The sequence below is a fragment of the Eimeria tenella genome, genomic scaffold (genome assembly GCF_000499545.2).
Source record: "Eimeria tenella Houghton genomic scaffold, Eth_scaff28, whole genome shotgun sequence".
NCBI lineage: Eukaryota > Apicomplexa > Conoidasida > Eucoccidiorida > Eimeriidae > Eimeria > Eimeria tenella.
The window spans coordinates 183,065-203,032 of record NW_013542676.1 but is presented as its reverse complement, the minus strand read 5'-3'; the positions used below and the strand labels follow the sequence as shown (position 1 = coordinate 203,032).

The 19,968-nt window shown below is 53.3% G+C and overlaps 4 protein-coding genes across 4 annotated transcripts in view; 3 read left to right on the top strand and 1 right to left on the bottom strand.

The window, feature by feature from the left end:
* The window catches only part of ETH_00012315 (uncharacterized protein), a gene marked incomplete at both ends in the record, with an annotated part of 1,269 nt that extends 1,129 nt beyond the window's left edge, over positions 1-140 (top strand). The window contains one exon of the mRNA XM_013375465.1: positions 44-140. Coding sequence (XP_013230919.1) covers positions 44-140 — 97 coding nt within the window. The remainder of the gene's footprint in view (positions 1-43) is intronic.
* Positions 141-381: 241 nt separating this feature from the next.
* ETH_00012310 (uncharacterized protein) lies at positions 382-975 on the top strand (the record flags this gene model as incomplete). The annotated part of the gene is made up of 1 exon (XM_013375464.1): positions 382-975. The coding sequence occupies one exon, from the start codon at positions 382-384 to the stop codon at positions 973-975; it is 594 nt and encodes a 197-aa protein (XP_013230918.1).
* A 2,152-nt stretch (positions 976-3,127) lies between these two features.
* On the top strand, positions 3,128-7,413 carry ETH_00012305 (uncharacterized protein; the record flags this gene model as incomplete). Its single annotated transcript, XM_013375463.1, has 5 exons — positions 3,128-3,562; positions 3,819-4,532; positions 5,742-5,780; positions 6,992-7,242; positions 7,353-7,413. 5 exons carry the CDS (start codon positions 3,128-3,130, stop codon positions 7,411-7,413), a joined length of 1,500 nt encoding a protein of 499 aa, XP_013230917.1.
* Positions 7,414-11,060: 3,647 nt separating this feature from the next.
* On the bottom strand, positions 11,061-14,763 carry ETH_00012300 (AMP-activated protein kinase subunit, putative; the record flags this gene model as incomplete). The annotated part of the gene is made up of 7 exons (XM_013375462.1): positions 11,061-11,159; positions 11,283-11,522; positions 11,745-11,812; positions 12,177-12,288; positions 12,533-12,580; positions 12,686-12,939; positions 13,356-14,763. The coding sequence occupies 7 exons, from the start codon at positions 14,761-14,763 to the stop codon at positions 11,061-11,063; spliced, it is 2,229 nt and encodes a 742-aa protein (XP_013230916.1).
* Positions 14,764-19,968: the final 5,205 nt, after the last annotated feature.

Genomic DNA, 19,968 nt, shown 5'->3' with positions numbered 1-19,968 from the left:
CTGCTGCTGCTGCTGCTGCTGCTGCTGCTGGTGCTCGGAGCAGGCGCATCTGCGGCCGCAGCAGCAAAGACACACGACACGAAGACTGCGACTACTCCGTTAAGAACCCGAGCAGCAGCAGCAGCAGCAACTGCTGCTGATGCTGCTGTCAGCAAACGCGCGGCAGCAAACCTCCTTGTTTGCTGCTGCTGCTGCTGCTGCACCTTGTGATGCACCTGCCGCTCACAGTTGCTGCAGCCTCTGTGTCAGTTCCTTTCGCTGCTGCTTCGACATGCAGACTACCTGCTGCTGCTGCTGCTGCTGCTGCGCTTACTTGCTGCGTCTTTGTCGCTGCTGCTGCGCGGGGTGTTGGCAGCAGGAAAAAGATCAGCAGAAGCAGAAATGGATTCTGTTCCTTCAGCTTCCACAAATAAAATGCTGCCAGAAGTCAGGCCCAGGGCCTCCACGCTGCGACAGCCCCGCTCCAGCAGCTGCAGCAGCAGCAGCAGCAGCAACAGCAGCAGCAGCAGGCGAGTTGGAGGCGGCGAGCAGCAGCAGCGGCACCAAGAACTACAAACGGAGAAGCAATATCGCACAAGCACCAAGCAGGTAAGAGGCAGCAGCAGCAAGTCACTAGCAGCAGCAGCAGCAGCAGCAGCAGAGGCAGCAGCGGAAGGGGCAGCAGCAGCAGCTACAGCAGCAGCCGCAACAGCAGTAGCGAGCCCGCAGATTCAGCCGCGCTGCACCAGGAGAAAGAATACCAGCAGCCACACATGCAGCTGCAACAGCAGCAGCAGCAGCAGTAGCAGCCGTAGCAACAGCGATAGCAGCAGCAGCAACAGCAACAACAGAGCAGCAGCAACAGACAGCGAGCAACGAGAGGAGCACGTTGAAGTAAGCACCAGAAACGCAGCCGTCAGCAGCAGCAACAGCAGCAGCAGCAGCAACAGCAGCAGCAGCAGCAGCAGCACCTGTTTCTTCTCTGCGTCTGTGTAGAGACGCAGTGTGTCTGTGGAGACTTTTAGCTGCTGCGCCACCTGTACATACACCTCATCTGCTGTGCTGCTGCTGCTGCTGGTGACCCTGCTGTGGCCAGCAGAAGCGCGCAGCCGCAGCACCACAGGCTTGCCCTCCATCTTTGCTGCTGCTGCTGCTGCTGCTGCTGTTTGCTGCGGGCGGCGACGCGCGCCAGCTACCTGCTGCTGACGCTGCGCAGCGCGGTGCAGCAGCTCATGTAGCTGCTGCTCTTGCTGCAGCAGCGGCGCCTGCTGTTGTTCTTGTTGCTATTGTTGCTGCTGCTAATGCAGCTGCAGCAGCTGCTGCAGCTGCTGCAGCTGGTCCGCTTAACCGCCGCCGGAGGCGTTGCTGCTGCAGCTAAGCAGAAGCTGCTGTGCTGCAGCAGAACAAGTGAGCTGTTAGCTGAGGTGTAGGTACACTGCAGTCTGAAGTTGTTGTTGCTGCTGCTGCTGCTGCTGGCGCTGCAGCAGCTGCCGCATGCGCCACGACGGAGACCTTCGGCCGACGTCGCTGTTGCTGCTGCTGCTGCCGCTGCTGCTGCTGTCTAGATGTCCATGCAGCTGCAACAGAAATAAACTTTAATATTGAAAATAAATAACTCGCCAAAGACGCGCGGCAAAAGAAGAAGTGCAGGAGTTGCGGCAGCAGCAGTAACAGCGCTGCTGCGCGCTGCTGCTGTCACTGCTCAGCTGCTGCTGCTGCTGGTGCTGCTGCTGCTGCTGCTGCAGTATCTCAACGCGCTCTCACGAGGTGTACGGACAGCAGTCCTAATAAATTCTTTTTGCTGCTCAACATATTTATTTATTTTTTTCAAACATTTAATAACAATAACCCTCTTGGTAAACTAGGCGGAAGCTTCTCTTTATTACTGTTTGCAGCCGCACCAGCCCCAGCAGCAGCAGCAGCTGCTGCTGTAGCTGCTGCAGCAGCAGCAGCGAATGCCGCTGCTGCTGCTGCTGCAGTGAAGCTGCGCTTGACACAGAGCTAAGAAGGTGCAGAAGAGCTGCTGCTGCTTCCTGGAGCAGGCTCGAGGTGACGCTAAGGAGCTGTAGGTACAGAGCATAGTAAAAAGCTGCTGCTGCCGCTGCTGCTGCTGCTGCTGCTGATTTTGGCTGCCTTGATCACCGGGAGAAAAAAGAGCAGCCCTGCTGTGGCGCCGCAGAGACACGAAGGGCCAAGGCAGCTGGGTTGGTGACTGTAGAGCGTCTTCCTCCTGCTGCTGCTGCTGCTGTAGCTGCTGCTGCTGCTGCAGCTGCTGCTGTAGCTGCTGCAGCTGCTGCTGTAGCTGCTGCTGCTGCTGCTGCTGCGGGGGCAGAGAGGCTTAGAAGAAGGCCTTAGCTATGCGTTAGCCTGAGGCTCTGACAGGCAAGCTGTTGCTGCGCACACAAAAACAAGCAGCAGCAGCAGCAGCAGCAACTGCAGCAGCAGTAGCAGCAGCAGCAGTGGAGTAGGAACGAGACAGAGACTGCTGAAAAAGGAAGCAGAAGCTTTAATATACAGGACAAAAGCAGCAGCTGCCAAGGAGACAAGCGTAATGCAGAGCAGCAGCAGCAGCAACAACGGCAGCAGCAAAAATAGCAGCAGCAGCAACAGCAGCAGCAGCAACAGCTGCTGCTGCTGCTTTCAGAGTAAAGGACATAAGCAGATTCAAAAGAAATGAGAGACAAGAAGCAAACAAACAGAAGGCAAAAAGAAGAGAAATAAAATAAAAAGAAAAAAGATTAGGAAGAAACAAAAAAGAAATAAAAAAGAAAATAAAAAGTGACAAAAAGAAATTAGGAAAAGACAGAAAAGAAACAAAAAGAGATAAAGGATTTGCTGCTGCCTCTTCTGTGCTGCTGCGAGGGTTTTACTGTCGATTCGGGGCCTACAGTGGCCCCGAATCGACAGTTCCCAGGGGGTTAGGGTTTAGGGTTTAGTGTTTAGGGTTTAGAGTTAGGGTTTGGGGCCTCGGAATTAGAGTATAGTCTTCAGGGTTTACAATTTAGAGTTCAGGGCTAAGGGTCTAACGTACAGGGCCTAGGGTTTAGGTCTTAAGGTCAAGAATTTAGGGTTTAGGGTTTAGGGTTTAGGGTTTAGGGTTTAGGGTTTAGGGTTTAGGGTTTAGGGTTTAGGGTTTGTAGCTGGAAAAATGGCGGGGCCTACGAAGGGGAAGAAGAAGAAGCAGCGGCGGCTGGGGCCCCCCGAAGTAATTCGGTTTAAAGAAACAATTCAGTATTTGCTGCTGAAGAATTTGGTGTTGGAAGCAAACAAAGATCCGCTGCTGCTGGACCGCGTGCTGCTGCTGCCCACGCAGCAGCAGCAGCAGCAGCAGGGGGGAGAGGAGGAGGAGGAGCAGCAGCAGCAAGAGGAGCTGCAGCAGCAGCAGGGGCAGCAGCATCAGGCGGAAGAGCTGCAGGAAGACGAGCAGCAGGAAGATGAGCACCAAGAGGAAGAGCAGCAGGAAAGCGAGCAGCAGCAGCAGCAACAGCAGCAACAGCAGCAGCAGCAAGCAGACGATGAAGAAGACATGAGGAGATTTGGGTTGCTGCTGCACCTCCTGGGCCGTCTGGCCGATGAACTTAAAGTTAGCTGCTGTTAGGCTTCCTGCTGCTGCTGCTGCTGCTGCGTGTGTTAGTGTTACTGCTGCTGCTAGATTTGGTGCTGCTGCTTCTAGATTTGCTTTTTCTACTGCTAGTTTTGGGGCTGCTATTAGTATCAGCAAGCGCAGCAGCAGCAGTTCCCGTCGCTGCTACTGCTCCTGCTGCCCTCGCTGCTGTCGTTATTGCTGCTGCTGCTGCTGCTGTTGCTGCTGCTGCTGCTGCTGCTGCTGCTGCTGCTAGGCCTCGAAGCCAAAGGACTACCGCTTTTTGTGGGCGCCGGAGCTGCTGGCGCCTTCTCCGCAGTACTGCCCTTCTGGGTATCCGCTGTACGTGCTGCGTTACGTGCGGCGGATTGCTGCTGCTGCTGCTGCTGCAGCAGCAGAAGCAGCAGCAGGCGACGCAGCGGGGGGCGAGGCAGACGGCGCTGCTGCTGCTGCTGCAGCTGTTGCTGTGAGGCAGGCCTCAGATGCTGCAGCTGCTGCTCCAGAAGACGGGCAGCTTTTGGGCGCCGCGCAGCAACAGCAAGGGCCTTCCGCAGCAGCAGCAGCAACAGCAGGCCGTGCTTTTGGGGGCTGGCTCAGCGACGCGCTGCAGCAGCAGGAAGCAGAAGCCGGCAGCAGCACGCACCGCAGCAGCGGCAGCGGCAGCAGCAGCAGCGACAGCAGCAGCAGCTGCAGGCTGGAGCTAGACGGACTAAGCGTTTGTTTGCCGCTGGAAGTTTGTGAGCGCTGCAGGCTGTTTCTGCTGCTGCTGCGCAGCAGCGCAGCAGCTGTGCTGCAGCTAGCAGCAGCAGGCCTCAGCAGTAACTTCGCAGGGGGCCTTGTGGGGTTTCTGGGGCAGCTCAAGTCCCGGCTGCAGCAGCTAGATGGACTTTGGATTGAAACGGAAGCAAATCTTGCAAAGAGACTTTATGCTGCAGCAAACGAGCGGCTGCTGCCCCTCGTCCTGCTCCTAGTGAGCCGCTGCTGCTGCTGCTGCTGCTGCTATTGCTGCTGCTCCTGCTGCTGCTGCCGCTGCCGCTGCTGTTGCTGCTACTGCCGTGCTATCGCTGCTGCTGCTGTTGCTATTGCTGCTGCTGCTGCTGCTATTGCTGCTGCTACTATAGCTGCTGCTGTTGCTGCCGTGCTGCTGCTGCTGCTGCTGTTGCCTGCACTGTTAGTTTATTTTTTACTCCGAAGGCGCCTGTGGGGTTGCAACAAGGAAAAGTGTTTTTGCTTTTTTGTCGAGAATATTTTTCTTTAAATGCTGCTGGAAGCATTTTGCGTTTTAAAAGTTTTGGGAACTTAATTTGTCATAAAATTAGAAAGAAAGCAGTAGAGCCACTGTGGAGTGTATGTACACCGCAGCAAATGAGAAAAGGCATGCACTACAGAATCCGAAAAAGTCTGTTTGTTGGATTTTTTCAATTTTTTGAAGCAATTGCAGCTTTAAAAGTACCATTTTATTGCCACTTTTGATTTAAAATGCTGAAATACTTTTTAAAATTTGCAAAAGTCTTTATTTAAATGAAAATGGCAATTTGCAGAAAGTGAAAATTCCAGAAGTGGCGCCGGCGGCCCCCAGAATTCAGGTGTCTGTACACCTGGCCTATAAAAGGTCTATTTCTCTAAATATATTTTTTTAATTAAAATATTTATTCTGTAAATATAATTTATTAATTTAAACGTCTATTTCTAACAATATATTAATCAATATTCATTGTTATTTATTTATCTAAGAAGACTTTATTCATCTTTAAAATGTTTATTTTATAAACAGACTTCTCCAATTTATAAAATATTTATTTCTTTAAATAAAATTAATTAATTTATTAAGTTTTATTTCCTTAATAAGTCCTATTAGTCTTTAAAATATCTTTTTCTTTTAAAAGATTTAAAAGCCTTCAATAACGTTTGCCTTTCTAAAAAGACTTCAAAAGCTTTTCTTTCTCTCAAATTGCTGCTGCGCTGCTGTCCGTAAGCAGCAGCAGCAGCAACAGCAGCAGTAACAGCAGCAGCAGCAGCCTCGCTGCGAATTCAGATTCAGTCTCGCTTCTTTTCCCTGGACAGTTCCTTATTTCCCCGCTTTCTGCTGCTGCTGCTGCTACTGCTGCTTCTACTGCTGCTGCTGCTGCTGCTTTGGCTGCTGCTATGGCTGCTGCTGCTGCTACTGCTGCTGCTGCAGGACGCAGAGGCCAAAATAACGCGCTGCGAAGCAGAAGAGGTGAGCACCAAGAAGAATTTTTTCTTTTATTTTAATTTTAAATAAAGTTTATTTCATCTTTTTATTTATTTTTGACTTATTTTGTCCTTTTGTATATTTTTTCTTCTTTAATTCATTATCCTAAGATCCATGCTGCTGCTACTACTGGCCCTGCTGCTGTTGCTGCTCCTGTTTCTGGTTCTGCTGCCCTTTTTGCTGCTACTTCTGCTGCTGCTGCTGTTGCTGCTGTTGCTGCTGTTTCTGCTGCAGCTTTCGCTGCTACTGGTGCCGCTGTTGTTGCTGCCGTTGTTGATGCTTTTGTTGCTGCTGTTCCTGCTGCTGGTGATTTCGCCACTGTTGCTGCTGCTGCTGCCACCTTGCTGCTGCTACAATCGCTGCCACGTTATTGCTGATGTTGCTGCAGCTACTGTTATTGTTGCTGCAGCTACTGTTATTGTTGCTGCTGCTACTGTTGCTGCTGTTGCTCTTGCTGTTGCTACTGCTGTTGCTATCGCTGTTGCTGTCGCTGTTTCTGCTGCTGCTGCTGTTGCTGTTGTTGCTGCGGCTGCTGCTGTTGCAGTCAGGTGAAGAGTCACTGCAGCAAATAATGCTCTGATTTGAAGAGGAAACAGAGCCTGTTTATCCCACTAACTATTTTTTATTTACTTATTTACTTATTTATTCATTTATTTATTTATTTATTTATTTATATTTGTTGACTTGTTATGGTAAGGAATTATTTTATTTATTTTGCTCCTCAGGAGTTCGCTTCGAAAAGAAAAGCCGAGGAAGAATTCGTGCTGCGGCTCCTGGTAGAATCTGCTGCTGCTGCTACAGCTGCCGCTGCTGTTGCTGCTGCTGCTGCTACAGCTGCCGCTGCTGTTGCTGCTGCTGCTGCTGCCTCGGCTGTTGCGCGTAAACGGCTGTGTTGCTTCTTTGCTGCTGCAGGACCTGATGGGGACAATTCGCCCTGAGTGGAAAGACAGAGACATACCTAAAGTATCAGCCTAGCTGCTGCTGCTGCTGCTGCTGCAGCTGCGACAGCGGCTGTGTACGCTGCTGCTTAGCATATGCTGCTGTTGCTGTTGCTGCGGCTGCTGCTGCGGAGAAAACCCTCTGAAGGCGCTGTGCTGCCGTCCGGACAGGCAGCCCACGCATGCGCCCCTAAACCCTAAACCTTAAACCCTAAACCCTGAACCCTAAACCCTAGGTGGTGCTGCTGCGGCTGCTAGGATGCCATAGAGCTCGCGGAGACAGTCATATTTTTTGAGCTGCGGCTGCCAGCAAACTACAAGCAGCTCTGCTCCCAAGTAATCAGAGCCTACCTGCGAGGTGCGAGCAGCAGCAGCAGCAGCAGCAGCAGCAGCAGCAGCAGCAGCGGCAGCAGCAGCAGCAGATCCAGTGCATTGTGCTGTCCTTTTGCAGCGCGCATTGTTTTGAGGGAGGTTCCCCGAGTTAGAGTCAAGTTAGACCTCGAGGACAAGTATGGGCAGCTGCAGCAGCAGCTGCTGCTGCTGCTTTTGGTGTTGCCGCTGCTGCCTCTGCTGTTGCTGCTGCTGGCGTCGCTGTTCCTGTCGGTGCTGGTGTTATCAGCGTCGCTGCTGCTGCTGCTGCTGTCGTTGCTGCTGCTGCTTTCTTGCTCGATGGCTGCTAATGCTTTGATTAACATACCACTGGGATGCTGCTGCAACTGTTGCTGCTGCTGCTGCTGCTGCTGCTACTGTGTCTGGGTGCAGCAAGAAGCTGGTAGTCGCCTTAGAGCATCTGCTGCAGGCAAGGAGAGCAGCTGCTCCTTCTGCTTCTGCCGCTGCAGTTGCTAGCACCACTGCCTTCGTCGTTGCTGCTGCTGGTGCTCTTGCTGTTGTTGCTGTTGCTGCTGCTGCTGCTGCTGCTGCAGCAGGGCTTCTGCGCTGCGCTTGCTGCTGCAGCGCATGTGGGAGGCCCGTCGCTGCTTCGACGCCGCGCTGCAGTTTCCCCAAGTGCGTAACTGCTGCAGCCCCAAACTCACGCGCATGCAAATGCATGCATTTGCATGCATTTGCATGCACTTGCATGCATTTGCACTTGCATTCCGTCCTACCCTACAAGCTGGCAGCGCGCGGCAGCAGCTATATCCCTAAGAGCTTTGCAATAATAGCACTAAGTCTCTTGTAGACCTGTTTGCATTTATTTATACTTATTTGTATTTATTTATATTTTCAATATTTTTCTATATTCATATTTATATTTATTCGCATGCATGCGCTTCAAAAGTACACAATTACACAAATGGGGCCTGAGGTGTATCGACACCTCGCAGAAACATGCACTTCAAACTCTGGCGGCCCCGAGCTGCCCGCTAGAGAGCTGCATGCATGCATGCATGCATGCATGCACAGACGCATGCACCTTTCTACGTATGCATGCACCGTCCTCTGCATGCATGCATGCATACACAGGCCCTTATGCATGCAACGCGTGCACTGGCGCATAAAGCACGAGCGCATGCGCCTCCGCATGCATGCATGCAAGAATGCATGCATGCACGCATGCATGCACGCATGCATGCACGCATGCATGCACGCATGCATGCAGCCCCCGCAGGCGCATGTGTGTGTGGGGTTTGCAGCTGCCAGAAGGCCCCGCGTTTTGGCTGGAGAGGAACGGGCTGACTGTGGAGCCGCCTCTCGAGAGCGTCCCGCTGATGCAGGTTTGTCTTTGCTGCTGCTGCTGCTGCTGCTGCTGCTGCTGCCGCAGTGCATGCAGGCGCGCGCCCTGCGGCGCCGCTGCACCGCGGCGCACCACAGCTTGCTGCTGCTGCTGCTGCGGCCCCGCAGGAAACAAGAGAAGTATAGAGGGCTGTCAAATGTGCTCAGCTGTCAGTACACCTCACAGCGAGGCCCTAGCTATCCTGCGGCTGCTGCTGCTGCTGCTGCAGCACACACTCGCTGCTGCTGCAGCACGACCTGCTGCTGTTGCTGCTGCTGCTGACGCTCCCGCAGCAGCGCCAAACGCTGCTCTCGCAGCGGCGTCTAGTGTTGCTGCTGCTGCAACAGCATCTAGTTCTGCTGCTGCTGCTGCGGCACCTAGTGCTGCTCTGGCAGCAGCTTCCGGAGCAAGTGCTGCAGCAGCCTTTAGAGCTGCTGCCGCTGCGGCGTGAGATGCTGCTGCTGCAGCACCTTACGCTGCCCTTGCAGCAGCATGCTGCTGCTGAAGCAAGACTTCTCGCTGCGGCTGCAGCAAACATCTAGCGGTGCTGCTGCTGCAATATCTAGTGCTACCGTCGCAGCAACATGCTGCTGCTGCTGCTAATGCTGCTGCTGCTCCTACTGCTGGCAGCACCTAAGCAAGAGACAAAGAATCTGTCTCCTATCTATCAAAGATAAGGGTCTCGGTCGGGCTTGTCGGAGCTGTAGAACTACACCTGGCGGTGCTGCTGCTGCTGCTGCTGCTGGCGCTGTTGCTGCTGCTGCTGCTGCTGCTGCTGCTGCTGCTGCTGCTACTCACTGCACTCGCTGCTGCAGCCCCTCTGCTAACAACTATTTATGCTGGCAATGCTGACAGAGAAAGCAGGCAGCGCCTGGGGAAAGAAGTCCCTTGAGTTGCTGCTGCAGCGCCGCGAGGCTCCCGTAGCTCCTAGGTGGCTGTGCTGCTGCTGCTACTGCTGCTCTGCAGCAGCAGCAGCAGCAGCGGCGCCCCTCGGAAGGAGAAAGCGCCACACATCAGCGCAGGTCAAGACTCCCGTCAGACGGCCCCTGCAGGAGACAAATAGTCGCAGGCAGCCACACAGTTACGGCTAGCTGTTACCATGGCTAGCTAGCTAGCTAGCTAGCTAGCTAGCTATTTGGCTGACTAGCTAGCCAGCTAGCTAGCTAGCTAGCTAGCTAGTCAGCCAGCAAGCCACACAGCTAGCCACAAAGCTAGTCACACAGTTAGCCAGCTAGCTGAGAGCGTGGCTAGCTAGCTAGCTGGCTAGCTAGCTAGCTGGCTAGCTAGCTAGCTAGCTAGCTAGCTAGCTAGCCAGTTGCAGGGCTAGCCACATTCGTAACCAGCTAGTTGTCTGTTTTCCTAGCCAAATAGTTGCCCAGCTAGCTAGCCAGCTAGCTAGCTGGATGGATGGCCAGCTAGCTGGCTAGCTAGCCAGCCGCATGCACCGACACTGGTGGCTCGCCAGGAGGCCCCGCTAGCTAGCTGTGTGGCTAGCTAGCAGCTAACCATGCAGCCAGTCATATAATGTGCATGCAGTGCAGCAAACAGCTGCAGCAAACAGCCGCAGCAAATGGCAAGTCACTGGGGGCTCAGACGGGATGCGTGCGGCCAAAAGAATGGAAGCAAGGCATGCAAATGCTGCTGCAGCAAGTGCTGCTGCAGCAAGCGCTGCTGCAGCAAGTGCTGCTGCAGCAAGTGCTGCTGCAGCAAGTGCTGCTGCAGCAAGTGCTGCTGCAGCAAGTGCTGCTGCAGCAAGTGCTGCTGCAGCACGCGTTGTTGCAGCAAGTGCTGCTTCGATCTAGACTCCATGTACACTCCATTAAAAAGCTCATCAGGTCAAAAGAAATTCCCAAATTCAAAAACTTCAAAAATTCAAAAAATTCAAAAACTCGAAAAATGCAAAAAAGGCAAAAAGACAAAAAATGCATTTTAAAAAACCCAAAATGAAGACAAGAGTTCCCAAAAATGCATTTTCAAAAGCCTAAATGCAAAAGATTTCAAGCAATGCAAAAAATTCAAAAATGCAAATGCAAGAAGTCAAATGCACTTTTCTAAGTTCCAACTTGCTGCAGCAGCAAAAATGTCGTTTGCAGCAGCAAAAAGGACTTTGCAGCAGCAAGAAAGACTTTTGCTGCAGCAAAAAGAAAAGTTGGATTTTATATGAAAGATGAAAAACATCTGAGCATTTATTTGGAAATTTCGAAAAATCCGGAAGTGCAAGTTCCGAGAATTCATGAAAGCAAAATGCAAAAATTCAAAAAGAATGTGGGAACCCAAGTGGAAAACGAAAATTAGAATTTAAAATTTTTAAATTTAAAATTAAAAAATAAATAAATTAAAAATAAAAAACTGGAAAAAGAAAGTGAACAGTAATAATAGAAGCAAAAGGCTCAATAAATGCAGATACAAGTAGCGGAAAAAAATCGAAAATAAAAAGATGAAACAAAAAAATAAAAAAACAAAAGGGAAACAAAAAATGGAGAAAAGGAATTTTAAAAAAAGAAATAAAAAGAGACAAAAAACGAACAGGAGCACACAAACAGAAGAGATAAAGGAAGCCAGAAAGAAAGCTGCTGCTGCTGCTGCTGCTACTGCTGCTGCTGCTGCTGCTGCTCACTGCTCCGATAAGAAGAGAATCTTTTTCTCGTCGGCAAATAGCAGCAGCTCAATCGCTTGCTGCAGTGTCAAAAAAGCTGCTGCTGCTTCCCTCACCTGCAGCAGCAGTAGCACACAATGCAGCAGCCCCAACTAGACTTCCCGCTGCTGCTGCTGCTGCTACTGCTGCGGAGAGAGAACAGAGGGTTTGCTGCAGTTGCTAATACCGAAAGAACTCACCACCCCTTGGTAGATGGGCTGCGGGCCGTTTGCTGCTGTGAGGCGGCAGAGGGCTGCTGCAGTTGCTGCGCTTCTTCTGCTGCTGCCGCTGCTGCTGCTGCTGGAGGGCAGCAGCTGGATATCGCTGCCTGCTGCTGCTGCTGCTGCTGCTGCTGCATGCGCCAGCATGCGGTGCTGCCACTGCAGCTGATGGAACTGCTGCACGTACCTCGACACTGGCAGCGTGAGGTCTAGGGGAACCTGCAAACACACAGCAGCAGCAGCAGCAGCAGCAGCAAAGCAGTGGCAGCAACAGCAGCAAAGCTTCCTCACGCGGTATTTTCATCCAAAGCCTCCTTTGCGTAGTTTTGCCTTTGCTGTTCGTTAATCTCTGTGTCTCCTTCTGCCCCTCTGCCCCTGGTGTTCCCCGCTGCTGTTGCTGCTCCTGCTGCTGCTGCTGCTGCTACTGCTGCTGCTTCTTACCCCGTCATGCAGCAGCTTGAAGACAACGGCTAGGAAATCGTCAAGAGAAAAGCAACAAACGTAGGCCCCTGCAGCGCAGCAAAAGAAGTAGCAGCAGCAGCTTCCTCGATCCCCTGCTGCTGCTGCTGCTGCTGCTGCTGCTCATTTTTGCTGCCAAATACGTCTCCTCTCTGCGTTTTTCGCCTCTCTCAATTTCTTTTTTCTTTATTTGAAAGTCTTTTGTTTCTCGTTGCCTCCATTTGTTTTATTTTATCTCTTTTGTTTGATTTATTTTTCTGAGTCAATTTTGTCTCTTTTTAGATCCTTTTGTCCCGTTTTTTCCAGTTCAACTTTGCCTCGCGGAGTCTGTGGAAATGTTTGTTTTGCTTTTTGCTGCTGCAGTTTGGCAGCATTTTGGTTCATTCGCTGCCAACTTTTAGGTCCTTTGCCCACCTGTGGAGTCCACCAGCGGCAAAGAAGAAAAGCCAGCAGCAACTGCAGCAGCCAAAAAGTCCTCCGTCGAGTCCTCGACGCAAAACGTCACCAAGTCCTCATGGGTGCCCAGCTGCGCGCAGCAGCAGCAGCAGCACCAGCAGCAGCAGCGCAGCAGCAGCAGCAGCAGGAAAAAGAACGCAATGAAACGAAACAGCAGAAACAGCAAACAGCAGCGACACGCCAAGGCAGAAGCAACACGCCCACAGGTAGCTGCAACAGACAGGAATCCCCCCGCAGCACCAGCAGCAGCAGCAGGAGCAGCAGCAGGAACAGGGGCAGGAGCAGGAGCAGGAGCAGCAGCAGCAGCAGCTCACTTTGGCAGCTAGGACATTCGTTGCCAGAATCGGGTGAGCCCCTTGGAGCTGCAGAGCACAGGAAACACAGAAGCTAAAACAGCAACGCTACTTGGCACGACGCAGCAAGCAACTCCTGCTGCTGCTGCTGCTGCTGCTACTGCTGCTGCTTGCCTCTCTGACAAGGTGCACAAGAAAAGCATGGGTAGAGACGAGGGCCAAGGGGGCCCTTCTTCCCTCGTTGACGATGCACAGGTAGGGGGCCCTGCGCGCAAAGTCGCATTTTGCTTTTGCTGCTGCTGCTGCTGCTGCTGCTGCTGCTGCTGCTCTTGCTGCGTACCCGCTGTCTAAGAGATGCAACAGGGCAGTTGCGCAGTCGCAGTCCGGCATGACTCGCTGGACTTCGTCAACAGAGCCGCCGCATATACCTGCAGCGGCAACAGCAGCAGCAAATGTGGTGTTAGCAGCAGCAGCAGGAAGGGCATGGCCGCATGCAGCAACGAGCACAGCTGCTGCATGGGCCTGAAAATGCCCCAGAGAGCACAAACTAGGCGTGGTTGCTGCTGCTGCTGTTGTCACTATTGCTGTTAGTGCTGCTGCTCTTGCTGCTGCTGCTGCTGCTGCTGCTGCGCAGCTAAGCCGGGCTTCGCGCAGCAGCAACAGCTCGTCGCGGAAGCAGAAGGGCACTGTCAGCAGGAGACGCAATTTACAAGTTTTGCCGCAGACCAGCAGCAGCAAGAAGAAGAGCAACAGCAGCAGCAGTACAGCAGCAGCAGCTGGAATAGCGGCAGCAGCAGCAGCAGCACAGCAGCAGCAGGACAGCAGCAGCAGCAGCAGCACTCACGACCAAACCCCTCCAAAGAAAGGGCCCACGGCGGCGTCGAGTCTTTAATGCCTAAAGAAGCACCAACAGCTTCGCCGGGTGCGTTCTCTCCCTGCTGCATGCTGCTGCTGCTGCTGCTACTACTGGTGCTGCTGTTGCTGCTGTTTGTGTTGCTGTTGCCGTTGTTGCCGCTGACTGTGGTCTCGACCTCACTAGCGTCACTGTTGTTGTTCGGTGCTTCGGAATCAGCAGCAGAGTTGCTGCTGCTGCTGCTGGCTGCCGCTTTCTGCGCCTCTGGCGCCCCGTCCTGCTGCTGCTGCTGCTGCTGCTGCTTGCTGCTGCGCAGCCACCGCTGCCAGTGCAGCAAATAGCGCGCGAAGTGCTGCGAGTCCAGCCTGCTCATGAAGCGCCTGTTTGTTTCTGAATAGACCCAAACCCCTCGGCAGCTGCAGCAGCGGCCCTGGGCGGGGCTGCCGCAGCAGGGGGGGGGCGACTGGGCGCTGCTGCTGCTGCAGCTGCCGCTGCTGCTGCTGCCGCTGTTGCTGCTGCTGCTGGTGGGCGTGGCGCTCGGGGCCTCGTCGTTGCTGCTGGTGCTGGCTTCGCCCCTGCCCCTCTGCGGCTGCTGCAGCCGCGGAGTCTGCCGCTGCTGCTGCTGCTGCTGCTGCTGCAGCGGGTCGGAGGGAAGCACGCTGCAGCACAGCAGCGAGGAGCAGCCAAACTGGGCCAGGGCCGTGAAGGCCGTGTGCACTTCCAGGCGACTTTCTAGAACTATTTGTTTGCAGCAACTTGGAGCAATTTCTGCAACTCGAGAAGCAGAAAGACATTCCAAAATGCGTTCTCTGGCAGCTTCTGCTTCGCGTTCCAGCGGCTCCCCGGGGGGGCTTGCTGCTGCTGCTGCTGCTGCGTCGCTGCTGCTGCTGCTGTCTTCGGGGGCGGCCGCCGGCTCCGCTGCCGCCGCTCCGGGCAGCCCATTCGTGCTGCTGCTGCTGCGCAGCAGCTGCAGCAGCTCCTCTCTCCTGCTGCTCTCCCCGCTGCTCGGCCAGTGCGCAGCAGCGCCCGCTGCAGCCGCGGCTGCTGCTGCTGCGGCGGCAGCTGCGGCTGGGAACGCTCCTCCACTCCTTGCTGCTGCTGCAGTGGATCCCTCACCTGCGCTGCTGCCCGGCGCTGCTGCTGGACTTGCAGGCTCGGCTGCAGAAGCAGGCAACGGCTGCTGCCGCCCACTAGATCCCTCATCCGCCATTAGAGCCCGTGCAGATTCTGACGGGCAAATGCGTTGCTGCTGCTGCCGCTGCTGGTGCTGCTGCTGCTGCTCGCTGCACTGGGACCGCGCTTTAGAGGATGCAGCAGCTGCAGCACAAGAAGGTGCCGCAGCGGCGGCCGCAGCAGTCTCAAACTGTTGCTGTCTTCTCGAGGCAGGAGCTTTGGGCATGAACGGGTAGCTGGCTGGCTGTTTGCGGTTGCCGCTGCTTCGCTGTTACTACTGCTGGCGCTGCTGCTGCTGCTGCCAGCCCGCATGAGGAGTCCCAGGCCGCTCAGATCTGCTGATGCAGCTCCTGAAATGCATCGTTTGGCGTTATTTAACGCTGTCTGCTGCTGCTGCTGCTGCTGCCGCGGAGGAACTGCTGCTGAAGCAGCAGCGCCGCAGAGCCGAGCAGCCTAGCTAAGCCTGGGATTGTTGCAGCCAGTCAGTAGCCTCCCGTCGCTTCTATCCTTTCCTCTTCTATAAGAAATAAACAGAAATAGCGGGAAAGGGGGACCCTGTGCGTTGCATGCTTCCTTCAGCAGCCAGCAGCAGCACAGCAGCAGCAACAGCAGCAAGCAGCCGTGGGGCCCCGGCAGCTGCATAAAGCCGCGCAGCGACAGCAGCAGCAGCTGCAGAGAAGCCCTCGACTTCGGGTTTTATTCTTTTGAATTCACACCGAGACCCTTTGTACTCTAGCTGCTGTGGGGCGCGCCTGCGCCTCCCCGCAGCAGCAAATCCTGAACACCAGACCGCCAGGCAGCCGACAGTCGGCGCAGCCAGCCACACTCAAACCTCCCGCGCGCAGCTGCAGTCTGTGGCTTCTCTGGCAGTCCGTTGTGTGCTTTGTGGGCCGCAGAGCGAAAGCTGCAGGCCCCGTGGCAACGTGAGCTGCTGCTGCGGCCGCAGCGGCTTTGCTGCTGCCGCTCCAGCGCCGCTTGACTCGCTGTTGCTGCTCTAAAGCCTCGAAGTTTAACAGCTGGACTCGAAGGGAAAGCCTTGTCCTATCTTTGTTTCCCGGGAGCCGATTTTCGATTCTTTTCGCCTCGTCACTGTGCCTGCGCTCCCAGCTGCCTTGTGCATTCCTAAGGAGGCGCTCAAACACTGACTCAGGCCCCTACTTCGGGCAATTTTCCTTGTAGATTACACACAAATTGTTTCATTAGCAGCATTAGCAGCGCCACTTGGCTCATTTCTGGGCCCGGCGGCACACGCAAGAACGATCTCGTTCTCAGTGTGGTGTTCGCGAAGCCCAGAAGAAGCCAAGTAGGGTTAATGGCTCGGACAGTTTGGATGGTTCTAATCCGCACAAAAATTGGCCCAACTAGGGGCCATTAGTTAGCCCCTGAGTGCCTTATAGGCCCCCCAGGGCAGGCCCCTGAGGCCGGGGCTCAGGGCGGGAGGGCCTTTGCGGGAGTGCCTTTGTTATTGGGGGGGAGCTGCTGCGGGGAGGCACAGGCGCGCTGGACAGCAGCTAGGGTACAAAGGGTCTGGGAGGTAGTTCAAGATAATAATATTCAAAAAGGAGGACTTATTTGCTCTCTACCACACAGCACGGGGGCCGCTGCTGAGTCTTCGGGTAGGCACTGGACTGGTTTCGGGGCTGAGGAATCCCACGGGACCTCCTGGGGAGAGGTTGGGGGAAGCCTAGCTGCGTTTGAGCAAATACTTGTGGGGCTTATGCAGGTGAAGCTCTATATAGCTTGTGGCCTCTTTGGGTATTCGGCTGCCGAAATCAGTTCGGCGAAGAGTTTGATGTAATTGCTCTAACTGTGGAGACAGTGTCTAGTTTACTGAATATCTCTAAAAAGAGGGTTCAGCTGTTTAGCAGCAAAGGTAATCTGGAAAGATAAAGGTTGGCACCTCTTTGGCCCCAGGGTGAAATGTGTGTGCGGCCGCACTGGATGTTCAGGGCCCCTTTCTCCCTCTTGCTGAACCCAGGCCCCAGTCAAAACTTTCGGTTTTCCACATCTAGAATATTGGGCTTCTTCCGCTAGTTGGTTACTCACCTGCAAAGATACTAAGGTTGAGATCAGGTGGACAAGTAGACAAGGCTAAGAAGCCTCTGCGCAGTAGTTGTAGTGAACAGCTGGCCTGCACTGTTACTACGTATGGCCCCTGGGCTAGTCTGACTAAGTGCACACTCTGCATCTACTATCTAAAATCCATGATTCTCGCCAACTACTACTGTATAGCCTAAATGGCCATATACAGCTGAGTGCATACTATTGAGAGGTAAGAAAAACCCAAAATAATAGAACTGACTGTTGACCCTCGCTGAGGGTCAGTGCCTGAGTCACGGCACCAACCTCGCATCCAGCCCCATACCCGGTGCTGGCTAGCGAGCACACTATTCCCTTTTATGATTTCCTTATATCCAATGGTGCCTTATACCTTAAAATATTCTATATTATTCATGCCCTTTCGCGTTACTAAGCCTCGAGGGGTGGCGACGAAGGTCAATTGTAGTGCCTGGCACTACAGTAGTCGCTAGCACCACAGCTTCCCCAACCCTAAATTTCAGACGCGGTAAGAACAGGCCAGTTTCCCATCACATCTTTCAGACGCGGCCTGCCCCACAGCAGCACAGCAGCTTTGAAAACCTCTCACATGATGCAAGAGTAGCAGCAGCAGCTGCTGCTCCTGCTACACAACGGCTCTCAGCGGCAGCAACAGCGCGACTAAAGCTGGTATGGAAAGAGATCCAAGCTCACTGCATCTGTGCGTGAGTTCAGTCGCATGCATCAAACCCTTTCACGGAACGAACGTTGTAGGCCTTCTTCTCTACAACGTGGGCAGCATGATAAAGCGCGGAACCCATTTACACGCTCCAGTCTACCCTGATTAGCATATCCTGCTTCTGAACCTCTCAAAGTCGGCACTCGCGTACACTAGCTTCCGAAGCGCACCTCGACGCGATTAATACCATGTTTAACAGACAAATGTCTTTAGGTCAAGCTCAAATATTCTCTGATAGCTAAGTTAAGCGTAACTTGGCTCCAACGTGTTTCTCCTGTTGTTCCTTAAGCAACACTGCCTTCTGAAGGCACTGCTGAGCACGAAAATGTCAAAATATCCTCACTTGAGGTCAAATTTTCTAAAAGGACGAATCTGTGGCTTCTCCCATCTTTCCCCGTCCCTGTGTGGCTGTGCTGCGCTCTACAACCTCAGTGCCTTTCTCCAGCCCCAAGCCATGGGCCCCGATGCAAAACAAACTGGGCCTAATCACCCCGTGGCAGAATCTCTCCAAATTGTAACGACTTCTGGTTACTCTGTATAAATGCATATTCTGAAGCATAGGACCTCGAGGCCATTTCTGGGCTACAATGAAGTGATGCGCATTGCGGTTGCTCATACAATTCGCCGCGCCTCAACGCGGTCGCCTTCCCCTAGCTTTTGTCTTACTGCTAAATTGAGCGTTCCGACTAAATCTTGTCAGCTCTCCACGCACAAATGAATTTTGCGACGCGCCCACTTCTCGGCGTGCTTTTCGTCTTGAGATATGCGGCAAGCAGCATACTTAAGTGGCGCTGCCGACCCCTGCCTGGCATAAAATATAACATCATGCAGCGTCCATTCTATTCCACGTTTTGAGTAGTTCCTGTCTCCGACACAAACGCAGACAACTCGCCATGTTTTGAGTCGGGCCACCAACCCAGCACATGAGTGAGGCTACTTATTCCCGCGGGAATATCGTTAAGACATCCACAGCTACACGGCACACGGTACAGCAGATTCTTCTGTTCTTTTGTCCTAGCGAAGTGCAGTACTCCCACACAGGCATTATAAGGTTGGGGACTTGCGACATACAACTGTATTCGGGGGCCTTTGTTTTTCCGAGGCGAGAAACCGCACCTGCAACGACTAGGAGGAGCTTGCCGTTCGCAGAAGTAGACGCATTGCTAATCGCCGCACCTCCCAACGCATGTAGCCTGTGAGCGCCCTAAAACCTCTTTACGCACATGTGATGAGGCTTCAGGTCTATGGTAGACAGGAGTCCGGATAGCCTCGTCCCAAGATTAACAGTTTCCCCTGCGCAGAAATAGCATTTTGCCTGAGCTCGTGATCTAAGTGTGGACACTAATAGTTTCTTGCTCTTTTCGAATCACTGTGATTTCCTGAAACGCGGAATCTATGTATAGCCTGTACAACTTTGTTGGTTGGGTAACTCGGAAAGTAGCGTTAGAGCTATGTGGCTGCAGAAGCCGGCGTACCGCTTGGCTGTGCGGTTTTCCCAGCTTGAATGCACCACCGTGCTAGATGATTCTGGCAGTGAGGTGGCGGCGCCCGCTTCCATGAACTGCCAGCAATAAGTGATAATATTGGACAACTCAGGCATCGGTTGTCACGCTGCCGGTAGTTTCCGACCGTAGCTCCTGGGCCAGTAAGGACCGAAAGATATTGCTGAGTTTGATTTGAAGAGTGACCAGGCTATCATTAGTCAAAAATGTATCAATGTGTAGTTGAATAGTGCCGCGGTGAAGGGGTCACAGTCTTCCATGTGTCTTGCTCTGCAATGCAGCTCTGGTGAAAGCATTCTCTGAGCCCAGGATGAGAATGTCACATACATCTCTAGTAAAGTATGCACATGCGATACCGGGAAGCTTCGGGAAGCCGTTGAGGCATTCAACTCTTGACAGCTAGTTGCCATGCGGAGTTTTGGTTCGTCCAACGGCTGAGAGGAAATGCCGCGTTTGCGGCGCGGCTAAAACGAATAAAACGCGCAGAGACTTGAAACAAACGAGGGGGAGAAACGAAACATTCCCCTCGTGGCACGGCTCTCCCGCGTAATATTCACCTCGCATTTTCATTGATCCACAAAAGGCTGAAAACTCGTCACCTATACGTACTATGCAATCTGAAGATGGAGTACATGGACACGGCTAACGATGATTGCATCATTGTCGGATAGCCTCCGCTCAAAGTGAGTTATGGTTAGTACAGCGCTTACAGCTGTCTCTGTTTACGACTAAAGTGCGCTCTCTTTTGTTCACCATACCAGTTCAAAAGACCTCCAAAAGCTATGCCCAAGCGGATCCATGAAGATCTGTAGTTAGTGGAGCGCAACACTGCGGTTTCCCTCCTACTACATGGCATGCGCGCTTTCTAGTTGGCCAAACAGCCATCCCATTAGGGGCAATTTTCCTGCTCCTAGTACTTGTGACACTTCCAGAGCCAAGTCTGTATACGGCGTGAAGGCATAATTCAGTACCTCTTAGCTCATTGGTGTATCATGCGATGATACCATAAAGCTAGTCGAGCGGTACTACACGGAACTCAGGAAAGCTTGGGAAGAGCAGAATTGGAGCTGCGCCCCTACCAAAGCTGATGCGCAATCTTCACTCCGAGAGACTCAGGTTGATGAAAATTTTGGAGCCTCAGCAGTCACCGGCC